Here is a 14,794-nt window from a genome sequence, read left to right as displayed (position 1 = left end):
CTCTGACCTCTAGCATCAACAAAGCATTTTCGCCCACAGGACTGCCGCATACTGGATATATACTGGATGTTGTTCCCTTTTCACACCATTCTTTGTAAAACCTAGAAATGGTTGTGCGTGAAAATCCCAGTAACAGAGCAAATTGTGAAATACTCAGACCGGCCCTTCTGGCACCAACAACCATGCCATGCTCAAAATTGCTTAAATCACCTCTTTTTCCCATTCTGACATTCAGTTTGGAGTTGAGGAGATTGTCTTGACCAGGACCAGACCCCTAAATGAATTGAAGCAACTGCCATGTGATTGGTTGATTAGATAATTGGATTGATGAGAAATTGAACAGGTGTTCCTAAAAATCATTTAGGTGTGTGTGTGTGTATATATCATATTTCTCATTTATCTAGATTGATTTGTGTATGTTGATAGCTGTGTGTGTTTAAATTTGAGGACCACGCACATTCCCCTTCAGGATGGTACTTGTAAATGTCATGTTTCTTTAAAAAAGCATGTGATTTTTTTCTTGCCCTTTTAAATTCCAACAAGGCCATTTGTTAGATAAAATTATACGTTGCCATATGACTGCCCCATAGTGGTTAAAAATATGTGTACTTTAATTGGGCCTATTTCTCACATAATCCATTGCAGCCGAATGCCAGCGTCTTTTCAAACTCATTCCTGAATTTATCAGGAAGGAAAGCCTTGGGCCTTGAGTCGACATAAGCTTGTCGTGTGTCTGACAGTATTTAGAGCTGCAGGGTTCGGATGTTTGTTTATTCATCATTCCTCCCCGCGCAGCTGATCCCTCCTCATGCATCCTGTTGTCAAGGACTCTGACATCAGCTTCGAGCTGTAGCAACCGGGAGATGATGATGAATTGCCATCCAACCTAGACGTCTGAAACAATTTTTAGCAACAGCTGGTCGAGGTTTGGAAACTTTTCAATGTTTTATACTGAACGCTTGCTGCAACATTTAGTGGCCCACAGGGTTTCCTGGGGTAAAATTGTCACCAGTCAGTGTTATGAAATATTTAGAACGAGAGGAATTCTGTTTTTATTTAGATAAGCAAACATCATTATTCAGCTCGAATGCAAGCGAATGTGTTAATGATCCATGCAGGTACTTTAAAATGCGCAGTTTGTTTGAAACAGTGACAAATTCTAGTAAAACAGGAAGTTGTGGTTGGAGATATTGAGTGGCTCCTCCCCCTTTGTAAAATGGCCAATAACGTTTAGCTTACATGCACCTTTTTATTAATTATTTTATATTATTAACCAGTAAAAGTATACAAAAATGAACAGATTGATACACACAACATGTCGGCCGTTAATTAATTAAGCTGAAAACTATATTAGCTTAAAAAATACAGGTCTTCTTTGCTTTTTTATTAACAATATCCTCCAAACGGGTGCAATCGTCCTTAGTCTACTGGGGAAAAATAATAAAATTCAGCCTGTATCCTCACCACTTCTTCTTTGTATGTAGAATAACAAAAAAACTCTTGCAGTCTTGAATCTGATGGGACGCTGAAGTGTCAAATGACGTCATAAAAATAGTTAATGCTTGTGGACGGAAGTGGGAGACTGCACGCTTATCTTCTAAATGCATATATTGTCGATGTTTAAGAGCACATAAATTTATAGATTAGATTTTGCTTTAGACTTTGGTAGTGGATCACCAACTGCAAAATCCATTTAAGCTAAAAAACGAATTCAAAGTTTCATTGGATTGTTAGGTTCACTGAGTGACCCATGGGTGCTGTTGTTAAATGTTCCGGAAATGAACGCCGTGATCGCCACATAGGATCGCCATCACATAATCCTGTCAAAACGGAGGGGCGCTGCTATTCACTGCCACCTACTGGCGGAGGTCAACACACATGCAGAAATTAGCTGCTGTATGTACTTGTCACAGATGACTTCCTGGCTAAACTATGTGTTTAATGAACCTGTTCCCCCCAATCTGACAATCCGCAGAGCTGCAGAAAGATCGGTATGTCTCTGACCCAGCTTTAGAGGAACACATGGGAAAAACCTTAACATAGACAATTAAAGACTATGGAAGACAAGACTGAGCCCACTATACGTGCCTTCGGAGAGGTCCCAGTGTGTGAGTGCAACCAAAAGAATTGCATTTGCTTCACCCTTCGACGCATTATTTATTTAGAGTTTAACAGGGCTGCGTGACCTATTTTTTAGTGCCTTATGGTATTGTGGAGGCAGGCAGGTTACTTTGTTCTGTTTGAGAAGTAATGGACAGAAAGCACAACTCAGAGTCATGTGACGAGAGAGAGAAAGAGACAGAGAGAGAGGTAGGGTGTGGGCTGTAAGCAGACAGGTCATATAAATAGCCACTATTATTTAAAGCTAGGGTAGGTATGTTTTTTAGATAATTTTTTTGTAATACTGGAAAGTCTTTTCATATCTTGATAGGATTTAAGTCCTCTAAATATTTATATATTTTCTGTGAAAGTCATGTTTGTCCAGTGATAGGAAGTCCTGCATGGGCTGTCAATTTATGTATTTGTGAAACTCTCACGCATCAGCACAGACCTTCCTGATTTTGCCAAGTGATAGATGTTCTTGGGTCAGTATTGTTGTTGACCCTGAGACAACATTCCAATAAACCAATCAGATTTAAGAGATAGGTTTACAATAAAGTGAAGTTAGGCTAACAGTCAGGGTAATGTGCTTCTTTATCATTCTTATTGACCTATCATTTCCCTCTGATTATAGGAATAAGTTATAGTTATAGTTTAAAGATAGGGCTCTACATTAAAGTAGTTTCATGGTACGCTCTACAGGTGATAAATGTGCATTAACTGGGTTCATGCTGTAAATGTATAGCCTATTGTAACTGCATGGCAACAGAATAGTCTCTTATTTTTCTTTACTTCTTTATCATCAAGAAATATTAATGCTTCATTTGTCATGGAGTGGGTTGCCAGCCCTCTTCCCCGCAGGCCACTTCATGGCCTGAACCACTTCAATAGTTGGAAGTCAGAGGCACTCTGCAGACAGCTCTGGTACAAGCCTGACCTATTTAAATCCTGTCAAAGCAGAGAACTCGCTTACTTGCCTTGCACTGTGGGTGCACAGATTTTAATGAAGCGTAGCAATGAATATTAGTATGATTAATCAGACCAAAATCAGTCGGTCAATCTCCAATCGGTAATCTTTTTGATTGTGTGTCATTTACAAGGGTCCTTAGATACAATGTTTCATTTATGCATCTTTAACATCCTTATTATGACACAGGATAATGATGCGTTGCAAATCAGCTCGGGGAAAATTGTGCCATTGTTATCATGAGGTGAGACCTCAGTAATGAGCGGAAGCCAGAGTTAGATAAAATTGAATATTTAAATACATTTTTTTCTGTTCTTTTAAGCTACATATTTATGTATATTTACATTGCTACTAAATTAGTGATTTAAACACACGCACGCACACACACAGTCTGGTTTTCATGTTTTGTGGGGACATTCCATAGATGTAATGGTTTTTATACTGGACAAACTGTATATTCTATTCTATTCCTTTCCCCAAACCCCCAACCATCACAGAAAACTTTCTGCTACTTCACATTTTAAAGAAACATTATTTTCTCATGGGGACCTCAAAATGTTCTCACAACGTGATAATTACCAGGTACACACACGCACATATACATTAATTGCTGCTGACGCATCCAGTGTAAAATTAGTATGATCCAATAACTGGCAATGTAATACCACTGTAATATGTCAAAGAAACTTCTATAATTACAGTAATATAAAAATTCATTGCATGGGATAAAGTTTGCTGAATTGGCATGTCATCATGATCATTCCAGAAGATGAATTTCCAAAAAAAGTGATCAATTTAAAACTCTTAATGTAAATGACTTGTCACACAGTAATGTGTACATTAACATTTACTCTATTATAAATGACAGAGCAAAGTAATATGTATAAATATAGGCACATAAAATATACCATTCGGTTTCCTGTACCATACTTTATGAATTCAGGCTATTTCATTAGGACCAGTTGTGAATTTATAACCTTACGAAATACTGCCACCTAGAGTCAAAGTAACTAATAGCAACGGTACCTAAAATGTGTATAGCGACCTAAGGTGATGAAAAATTCAAGGCTTGGCCAAAATGACAACACATGTACAACGTTTAAAAAGACAACGACTACAAAATATGACCACAAAAGAGAATCAAATATTAATAACAGATAAAATTGTAGTCAATGTACAGTATGCTTTATTACCAGGGAGCTTTTTGTTTCTCTTTGTACTTTTGTATTCAAATAAATCCCACATTCCCTAATATGCTGTGGTTTGCCCGCAGGAAAAAGAAATGCACTAAAATACACTTTACATGAAAATCTGACTTTTATCATGTTTAAGTGCTTTGATTGTGTGCCCATCAACCTAGAAAATGTAAAAAGAACAACCAGCTTAGTTTTGGTAAACCATTCTCTGCAAGCATGTGAAAAAAATAGCTAATTGAAATTTGTCTCCCCTTGTGATGTCAATAAGGGATAATACCGCCCTCTAATCTGCACTGTCCAACCACGACCCTGCCATTTAGCGCAGAGATCAGCTCATTTGCATTTAAAAGGGCACACCCAAAACGGCACATTTTTGCTCACAACTACAAAGTTGCAATTTTAACATACAATAATAAATTGTCTGTATGGTATTTTCAGCTTAAACTTTACATTTATACTCTGGGGACCCCAAATATTTGTCTTGTAAAATGTCCCATTTAAGTAAATGTACTATTTTCAAGTACTAATTTTGTACTTGATATACCAAAAAAAATTGTCTTTAGTATTTCTTAAGATAAATTTATGAACATCTTTACTTAACTGTGCTATTTTAAGACACCATTAATTACTAAAAATCAGTTTAAGTATTATTAGTATACTTTTTAAAAGGGGAATAAATTACTACTTAAGTAGAACTATAATTTTAATTAGTATATTTGTAGTGTATAACATTTATACTAGTATTTACAACGTACTAAAGTATATTTATAGTAAATTGAAATATACTTCATTTTTACCTCGGTTGGCTTTTTTCCAAATTATTTTAACCCAAATTGCCCAATTTATTTGACCACTACACTACAACAAAAGGTACAAGAAAAGTACAACTATAGATGTCACTGGGGTGGTGCCTCTTAAAAAAAATATTAGGACCTTTTATAAATGTATCATCCCAGTGACAACTTTTGTACCCGAACATTGGAATGTTCAAAGAGTGTTGTGTTAATTTCAGTATATTGAAAAAGCAAATAAATAAAAATGGGCAACTGTGTGTATGATAAAAGTGTCAAACATTATAGAGTCATAAAATAATCATCATCTTCAAAGATATTTACATTTATTAGAGAAGGAACTGCAAGGAGGTAAATACAGTACAATATAGTGTCGACCTGGTGCATCACATTTTAGGCACTTAGCATAAAAAAATAAACTTGTCTCTCATAAAACCTGTGATATGGGCATTACAACCAGAACATTTTTTTTGCCTCGGACAAACATTATTTGGTTGACAGGTGACTGAGTGAAGACTATATTTTAGCTCTTTCAAGGCATGGCATTACTAGTTTCACACTGGGCCTTTTGAGCCGAATATTAGTCAGCTGTTAATGGTTTGCATAAACAATTCCACTACTTCCCATGTATAACAGTGATTGTCATGTCACACAGATGGTGAGAAACAAACGTAGAGTGAACATTGAAGTAACGTGTCCAAAAACATGATAATGTTACCTAATGGTTGCAACAATAACTGTCCAAACATGGGAAAGCAAAGCTTTAGGAAATGACCACTTATACATCCTAACAACAATTAAGAACACTGAACACTACTATTAAATCAAGGATGGATTATTACCTTTCTGCCATCAAAGCTTTGTCTTACACCATCAAGCACCATGAACAGAGATTTACAGACCAACATATTAAAACATCTCTGATGAAGACCCTAACAGTGTAGCAGATAAGATCACTTGTGAGCATACTATCCAAAATCAACACAAGGAATCTTAAAAAAAAAAGATTAGCAAATTGACTGCTCCATATTGCGAGATCACACTTTATTAGTTCTGGAAAGAATCTCAGTTGACCTCTTAAAGAATCAAAAGATATGCTAACTGCCTTAACTCTGCTTTAATGCTTTAGCCATAGCTGTTTACATGGATTATAAACAAGTATCAACAAATGAACAGACAACCATAGTGAACTTGAGACATTTTTGTTATTGGTATAGCACCAATATCGAACAACCTGGTGTACTCCAAGCACGTAAGAATCATACAAATCTGGACTTTACGATGAAAAAGACCCTCCAGTCAAAACTTTGAGGCAAAATGAGGGACTCAAGTATCACAGAAAATGAAAGTACAGTTAGTGTTTGGTTGGCTATCTGAGGTTTGTTGGCTTGCATCTTAATAAATCCCGTGTAATCCTAAAAGCATAATCATACACATACAGGTGCATTTCTTCATTTAAAAAGAGGAAGGACAGAGACAAAAACTGAAATGATGCCAACTTTAAAGTCCATTATTGCTACTAAAATGACCCCGGGTCTGTGTTGATGTAATGAGGGGAGATGCATGGCACCAGCCAAACGTAAATCTGACGCTAACAACCAAAATGAGAACATGAAAATACAGCGTATTAATAGCAAACCACCTCAGGAAAAAAACATGCAATAGTTTTAAAAGAATGGCTTCCACAGGAACCAATTGGTTTGTTTTTAGAACTCGTCATGTTTGTTACAATTCCTAAAATAATACTAAAACCCACAGGTAAAAACCTAAATCTTTTTTTTCCATTCATTTCGAACAATTTTATAACCCAAACATATTTACTCCATTCATTTTTAACAATTTTAAATCATCCAAGACATTAATGGGAAGTAAAAATGTGTTGTGACCTTTTACAATGCAGGTATGACGAATGTAGCCAACTAAATTTGTACATAAAGTTTAAACTGGACCATTCATACAAAGATTATGGAATTACCTGAGAATCGGTTGAATTGTCTGCATTTAAAGAGGTCTATAAGAGACAGCACCTTCTTTTATTTACCAGTGATCTTCCTGCTTGCACCATAAACATACAGTGTGTCCAGTTTTCACAGTTCCGTTCTATACATACTCTAAAGTTTCCATATTTAAATATACAAGGGTTAAAATTATTTACATACAAACTGGTTTCAGGTACCAAACTCTTTTCTATTACACTATACCCTTTAAAAAGCTTCTGAAGAGAAATCTATGGAAAAATAATATTGACAGGTTAACGGTATCTTAATGTACTATTAAAAAAGGAAATCATAATAAAAGAACTGTTTTTCTACAATGAAGGATGGCATTAAGCCCAATCCAGGGGCTCTGTATTTGCATCAGAACATCTTATTCCAGTCTCTAGTTGCTTCCATAAGATGCCGTTGACCGTGGCCAATCCAATCCTCTTGGTTACCGAAAACTCGGCCGCAAAACCAGCAACAAAACTTTGCCTGCTGCTCTGAACCACCAGACGAGGACCTCACCACCTCATACTTATTCCTGCTCGTCTTTTTTAACTTAAGTTTTAATATGAATCTCTCTGCGACAGTGCGTCCGACTGGCCTGGGTCTAGCACCAGCATCGCTGTTGGAAGCATTCTGCATTGAAAGTACATTTGGATGATGGGTGGGGTTCAGCTCGGAAAGGGCTTTAACCGTAGTTTCGGACAGCATCACTTTATGAACATCTCCTTTGTACCTGTTCACTGACCTCATGATGCTAGCGACTTCAGGGATGTCCGCATCAGGGTGGTTCAGCACGACAACAGGTTGGTTTCGGCGGGGATATTTGATTTCTTGAAGCGGACTAAAGGGACAGAGCCTCAACGTTCTCTCCACGTCCTTGGCCGCAGGCTCCCAAATTGAGTAAGCGTCTTTGTCAGCTGGTGACTTGCTTGACATTCTCCTCACTTTAGGAGAGCTCTCCATTAACTCTTTGAACAGTGCCCTTCTCCTCCTCTTTCTTTTACTTTGTGGATGGGTGGGACTGAGAATGAGTGGCACGTTCTTTAATGCTACATTATGATCAGTGCCGCTTTTCATTTGAATGTTTGATGGGGATATGACATGTTTAACCTGAACAGGGATGAGTTTAGGACCTTGGGAATTAGACGTTGTCAGGCCTGTGGACATAAATAAGCAAGGTGACTGTAAAGAGCTAGCGGCAACGTATACTGGCTTCTTGGCTGTCGTGTATGGAGCGGTAGTAAGAAATCTGGCACCATTTGCACCTCTAACAATTCTAAGGAAAACTCTTTTCCCACCTTCATTTACTTGGTTACCCTGGTTTGAAGCTTTCCCATCTGAATTATTTACAAGCACACCTGACTTAGCTGGAGAAATGTATCTCACCAAGTAGGCTTGTCTACCAGTCTGTAGGGAACCGGTTTTGTCTCCCGCGTTGACAGGCATGGCCAATACAGGACGGGTTGAAAGAACAGTCTTAGAACTCGCACCAGTAGACTCACTGTTAACCGGACTAACCGGGAGTGGTCTTTGTACTAAATAACAAGTCTGTGGGATGTTGGTTGCCTGCTCCCCTGATGAAGACTTGACAGCACCTGATAACAAAATAGGTCCTTTAAGAGCAGAGGCATTGACAAAGTAGCGTTTTCCATGGGTGCCTTGTGCCAACTGGGCAGCTGTTTGTCCTTTACTTTCTCCGCTTGAATTTTGTGTGGCCAATCCAATTCTACCTCCATTTAAAGTAAACGCCACTCCTGTGGTACTATTAGGCGTCTCAATACCAGGTACATAGGACACATTAATATTGGGAGAACTTGACTTGGTAATCAACTTGAAACCAGCGCCACTTTTTAGCTGAACCGGCACAGCGTACGGATTCTCCGCAGTTTGAAGGAACATCTGCTGTTTTCCTTCAGGTGTCTGCAAGATCCTAAGTGTGGTTTTGGTTGGCCGGACAGTTTCTTGTACTGTATTCCTTACTCTCTCCTTCTCAAGTTGCTGACTGATGATGGCATCAGAGTGCTTTTCAAGTATCTTGCCCAAAACGGCCGCATTGTTCAAATTCACTCCCGACTTGTCGCCCACGTTGGCGGCACCTTCCTGGTTTGTGTCCGTGACAGACAAATAACCAGTTTCTTGCTCTTTCTCAGGAAGTAGTGAATCGTCAACAGTAGCTATGCACTCATCCACCTCTATATCGCTGTCCGAGACTCTTTCTAATGCTCTCTCTCCACTTTCAGCGATTGCGTCACTGTCATTAGCCCCACCCTCTTTGCTACTTTCTAAATCTTCTTCAGATTGATCATTTGGAAGAGGAGGAGATGCAGGCAGAGTTAAGCTCCAGTCACCATAATCTTCCTCGCACTCCTCCTCTTCCTCCTCCAACCCCTGCGGTAAATCTTCATCAGGCTGCAGTGACTCAGGTGAGCTGCCTGAGGTGTCTTTAGAATAATTGTGAAAACTAAATACTTCTTGACTTGGGGAAGTGAGAGAGTTATTTACAATATCTGCATTACAATCTTTGGTATCTTTTAATTTACCTGTACTAGTACTCACATTTGTATCTTTTTTAGTTACTTCAGAGGACTTGCAGTTTAAAACGGTGATGTTTTTAGAGTCAAAAGAAGCATAGCTAACTTTGGGGGGAAATTGAATTTGATCTTTAACCACTTTATTTGAGGACAATGTCGTCTCAAATAAGGTGTCAAGTTTGTCAGAATCAAGTCCCTCTTCAGACAATAAACTGTGGACTGTGTTTTTCTCTAAAGGATTTTTAATAAGGGCATTCCCTTCTGTATTATCACATGATTCACAATCTTCAGAAAAAACTTTACTACAGTATTTATCGGAATTCTGGATATGTGATTCCTCTGAGATCACAGAAATGGTTGTCTCCAAGTCTGATTTTGCATTGGAAATTGTGGTTTCATCTGCAGATACTGAGGGTTCATCCCTAACTGAATCCAACAATATAGTTTTATCTTTAGATGATTTGTTTTTAGCCATTGGCATGTCAGTGCAACTTAAACCAGGAAGTGCGTTGGGTGGACTTTCTAGCTGGATGTCATCATTAGACCTTCTTTCACTTTCCTCATGAGGTGATGACCTCCCGTTGGTTTGACTTCTCTGAGATGGGGAAAGTGTAAGATCTTTTGAGACAGAAGGAGAGCCTGCTTTATTTGCCTTCTGAGAGCTTACTTTGGGATCCTCTATCAAGGGAAGATGGTTGTCAATGTGATTTTCAACTTCCTTTGACTGTTCTTTTACTGAAGATTTCAAATCCTTTTTAGCACCAGAATCGTTCGCTTCTCCAGACTCTAAACTGACAAGAGAGATCGGTGAGAATGAGGAGCTGGGGTTACTCGTCGTTTTTTCTTTATCTTCACCAATGTGTGAATTATAGAGTTCACTTTCAGTGGAGTCCTCTTGTTTTGCTGGTATGACTTTAAGAACCAAGTGTTTTTTACCATCTACCATCTTAAAGCCGATGACTTTAGTGGTGCAATTTGGTGGAATTGAAATTTTATTTTTCACCATAAGAACAGTCAGTCCATTACTGTTGGTTGGATACAGAAGTTCTCGTGCAGGACTACTCTCATGCTCTTGTAACTTTTGCGGTTGCGGTGTTGACGATGAAATGGGGTGCGGCTCACTCTTTAGGGGAGACTTTGTCCATTTATTACTCTCTTTTGTAACTCCAACAGCTCTCTCAAGGAACTGCTGGGTTTCCTCCAAAGTTTTTTCAGGATTAAACAATCTGCCATTCTGATCGAGCAGACCTACAGCAGGGAGGGAGTTTAGTTTTGACATCCACTGTTGTTCTCTAGGTGCTCCACCTGGAGGAGTCTTTTTAAGGAACAGTTTAAGTCCAGATGAATTGACACCAGAATTGTCCTCATTTGCTCTCCACTTGTTCGTCCTGTCCACCTCATCGCCGTGTGTCACAGTAAGATGCTTGCTCAGGTACTCTTTACGAGCTGCACTGTAGCCACAAATCTGACAGGAGAAAGGAAAAGTCCCAGAATGCACCTGGTTATGCCTCTGAAGGTCTCCTTGCGCCGGGCTAACGTGCGGAGATTTTACACATTTGTGATTTCGTTCGTTGTGGTGATGAATGTGTTGAACAAATGTTCCTGCATCTCTTGTCGAAAAGTCACACTTTTTGCAGCGGAAATGTCCATTGTGGCTGTGGCAGTTGGTGAAGTGCCTGGTGAGCCAAAGAAGCGAATACTGCACCCCGTCATTGCAAATTTCGCATGTGACTAAAGTGTTTCGATGTCCAATGCGGTGTCTCTGAAGGGCAGAAAACTCATTGGTGAAAAATGAGCACAGGTCACACGGATACGTTGGAAGGGTTCCCTTGTGAGCACCTTGAAAATGTTTTAGCAAGTCATTAGGGCTGTAAGTGGTGTCGTCTTTGCATTCAGAGCAACAGAAACTAAGTATTTTTCCAGAGAAGATCGCACCCTGCTGCATCCTTCCAGGAGCTTTGCTGTCTGTGTGAAGATGATTGGTACTTGACTCCTCAGGGACTGTTTCATCTTGGTCACCATGCTCATTGCAAGACCCTGTCTCTGGAAGCTGATGTGAAGGAAAATCAAGAGGCAAAACCTGGACCAGCGAAGTGTCATCATCCTGGCTCTGGTCATGGCTTTCAGGGGGATCATCTGGTGTTGTCAAGTCAACCTCCATGTTTTAGAATAAAGGTTCCTGAAAAGGTAAAAAAAACATTCAATTAAACATGTAATTATTATCAGTATTATCACTACTGTTATTATTATTAACATAAACTGGCATATTTCCAATGCAGTCATGTCTATATATGAAGAACTCAATTGCAAAACCTTCAAAGTGCGTCTGACATGGTATTGTTTAAAAATATACTCAGTAGATTCTGCAAACAAACCGGTATTTCTGAATGACCTGAGGCTGGGATTAAGCAGATTTCTAAAAGTATTTGATGAACGTATAATACATGCCGAGGGCATTTGGTTGTCAAATTTTTGACCATGGTGGCGTTTAGAGGCTTTTGCATTGCATCTGAACTCCTCAATTATTACACAAATCATGTATTTTCAGCTGGACAGCACTATAATTACCTTCACAAAGTTAGTTGCCAATGCCATTGTGTAAACAGCCCTTTTTGTGTAGACTACGATTATGCATAAAAAAATGCATAAGTGTTGTTGTCTTATTTTCAAACTTGTGAGAGCAGACCAGAAACAGTTCAATATGCTTATAATGTGATCTTTCATAATAAACACTATTATTTATTTGTGACAATAGTTGCACTATAGTCTTTTATAGATCTTGCTGTATATTACAGAATAAGCCATTTGAAAAATGTAGTTCTTGTGAAGGATTTGGCATGCTGCATAAGTAGCATGGTTGAGCAAAACACTTTTGAATGATATATAACACACTAAAAATATAATACACTGAAAAACTAATTTGATTTGCATGTCACATTTATTTTAAGCTTAAAATTATATTTTTGAGCAGTCAATTACAAAATGACTCAAAATGCTACTTTAAAATAATCTCAATGTCATTATCTCAATGTCAAGGCTGCACAAGCAGGCTTTAAAGAAAAGCTCCAAAATAATGTTACACTATTGGAACTTTTCAACAGGAAATAATTTGCCACAAGCTACATTTTATATCAAAAAGTATATTTATTTGTCTCTGTCTGTACTCAATGCCTTGATAATGATGATGATAATGTCTTAATTTAATATTCGTTCAATAATCCTACAACAATCTCCCTGTAAATTCCAGGCTATAGTCTCTTAATCTAATTATTTCGCTTCAATTTCATTCATTGGCATGACCCTACTCAGTCAATATCATACGCTTATATTGTCACTTTATGTAACATTTTACATAGAAAACAGTAAATCACAAAAAAATTACTTTAGCTGGGTTTTCACAGGCAGGGACACATTTATTAGTACCAAATTGAGTTTATTGTTTGATGACCTCCATGCAAACAATTTTCCTTTAAAGGGGACATTTCGCAAGAACTTTTAAAGATGTAAAATAAATATTTGGTGTCTCCAGAGTTCGTATGTGAAGTTGGCTCAAAATACCATAAAGATAATTTATTATACATGTTAAAATTGCCAAATGTGGTGTTTTTGGGTGTGTCCTTTAAATGCAAATTAGTTAATCTCTGCACTAAATGGCAGTGCCGTGGTTGGATAGTGCAGATTAAGGGACGGTATTATCCCCTTCTGACATCACAAGGGGAGCCAAATTTCAATTACCTATTTTTTCACATGTTTTCAGAGAATGCTTTACCAAAACTAAGTTACTGAGTTGATATTTTTCACATTTTCTACGTTGATACAAGCATTGGGGACCCAATTATAGCACTTAAACATGGAAAAGTCATATTTTCATGATATGTCCTCTTTAAGTGAGTGTGCTATTTCACAATGTAAATTATATTGATAAAGTGAACTTACAGTCTAACAAGACCCCCACGTTTACCCCCACGTTTACCCAAGATGTCAAGTGAGAGGGTCACTTTTGAAAACTCATGCATTAGCCTACACATATAATAAAACCTCACGTGTTTAGTGTAAACTTTTGGTATGATCCTAATATCTTTATGCATTTCCAGGCTTTTCAGTAATGTCACAATGTCCCAAATGCAAAAGTGTATTCAATTCCAGAGCTGCTGCATTGGTCAAAGTTTTGACCAGACTTAATATACATCAAGCACTTCACAATCTACAGATGCACAAACAAACTTAAAAAGAAAACAACTCGCGCTACAAACAAGCAACAGCAAACAACAAAGCTTGTTTATGCAAATAATTAAAGTCGGCAATTTGTATTAACTTGACATTCACCAACTTTGTGAAACGCGGACAAGCACAATGCACAGCCAACTAAAAAGGAAGTGCCATGTCAATCGACTCAACACGACAATGATGGCCGTGCATTTCTTGATGCACAGCAACTATCCCGCGACCAAACACATCCACACGCGTCACTAAAAACACTTCATCCATAACATAGTTATTTATCGATATAAACACAAAAAGCAACTCGCCCCCCACCCACGCCAGACATTATCAAACGATTAAAAACGAAGTCGCCGCAAGCGCGTGTTACTCTAAAAAGTGATGGCTACAACCGCGTGTTATGTAAATATGCCATAATATAAATAACCCGTTGTAAATCGAGCAGTTAAAATGAATTTACCTCTCTTTTCTCTTCAGACTGGCAGGTCAGTGACGGCAGCCATGACAGTTCCATCCGGGTTCCGCTTGCTCTGAAGCGCGTGAGGCAGGAACTCGAAGCGGATGAATATGGATTACCTGCAAAGTCTCATTAGGTTGGCTTTACCAACAGATATTTCTGTTTTTCTCTCAAGTCAGATTATCTACGTGAAATAAAACTTTCCTTCTGGTGATAAATAATAATTTTCAGATGAATTAATATAAATTAAGTTTCGTGTAGCGTTTGTCCGCTTCGGAGCTGGCCATGCTGTTGTTTTGTAGACACTAGGGACGCCATGATTCAATGTAACTTAGCACGCCATCTTGATTTACTGTATCATTACTCCAATGTTACAACAGCGTTTATCAGCTCAGTCTATGATGTTAATGGCGCCCAAACATGCTGCAAATAGATGTTTGAATCATTGTGCTATTATGATGATGGTGATATTTCCTCTATGGTAGTTATCTAACTATGTAACAATTGCTATGCAAATTGCCCACCATTTACAAATAATACTCATCA

At 38.2% G+C, this 14,794-nt stretch overlaps 1 protein-coding gene across 1 annotated transcript; it reads right to left on the bottom strand.

Moving 5' to 3' along the window:
• Nucleotides 1–5,387: 5,387 nt before the first annotated feature.
• LOC135744407 (zinc finger protein 518A) lies at nucleotides 5,388–14,367 on the bottom strand. Its single transcript, XM_065262511.2, has 2 exons — nucleotides 14,252–14,367; nucleotides 5,388–11,749 (listed from the first exon to the last, which is right to left on the bottom strand). Exon 2 carries the CDS (start codon nucleotides 11,729–11,731, stop codon nucleotides 7,412–7,414), a length of 4,320 nt encoding a protein of 1,439 aa, XP_065118583.2. The 5' UTR covers nucleotides 11,732–11,749; nucleotides 14,252–14,367; the 3' UTR covers nucleotides 5,388–7,411.
• Nucleotides 14,368–14,794: the final 427 nt, after the last annotated feature.

This window comes from Paramisgurnus dabryanus, chromosome 1, assembly GCF_030506205.2.
Source record: "Paramisgurnus dabryanus chromosome 1, PD_genome_1.1, whole genome shotgun sequence".
Lineage (NCBI taxonomy): Eukaryota > Metazoa > Chordata > Actinopteri > Cypriniformes > Cobitidae > Paramisgurnus > Paramisgurnus dabryanus.
This window is presented reverse-complemented; position numbering and strand designations above follow the sequence as displayed.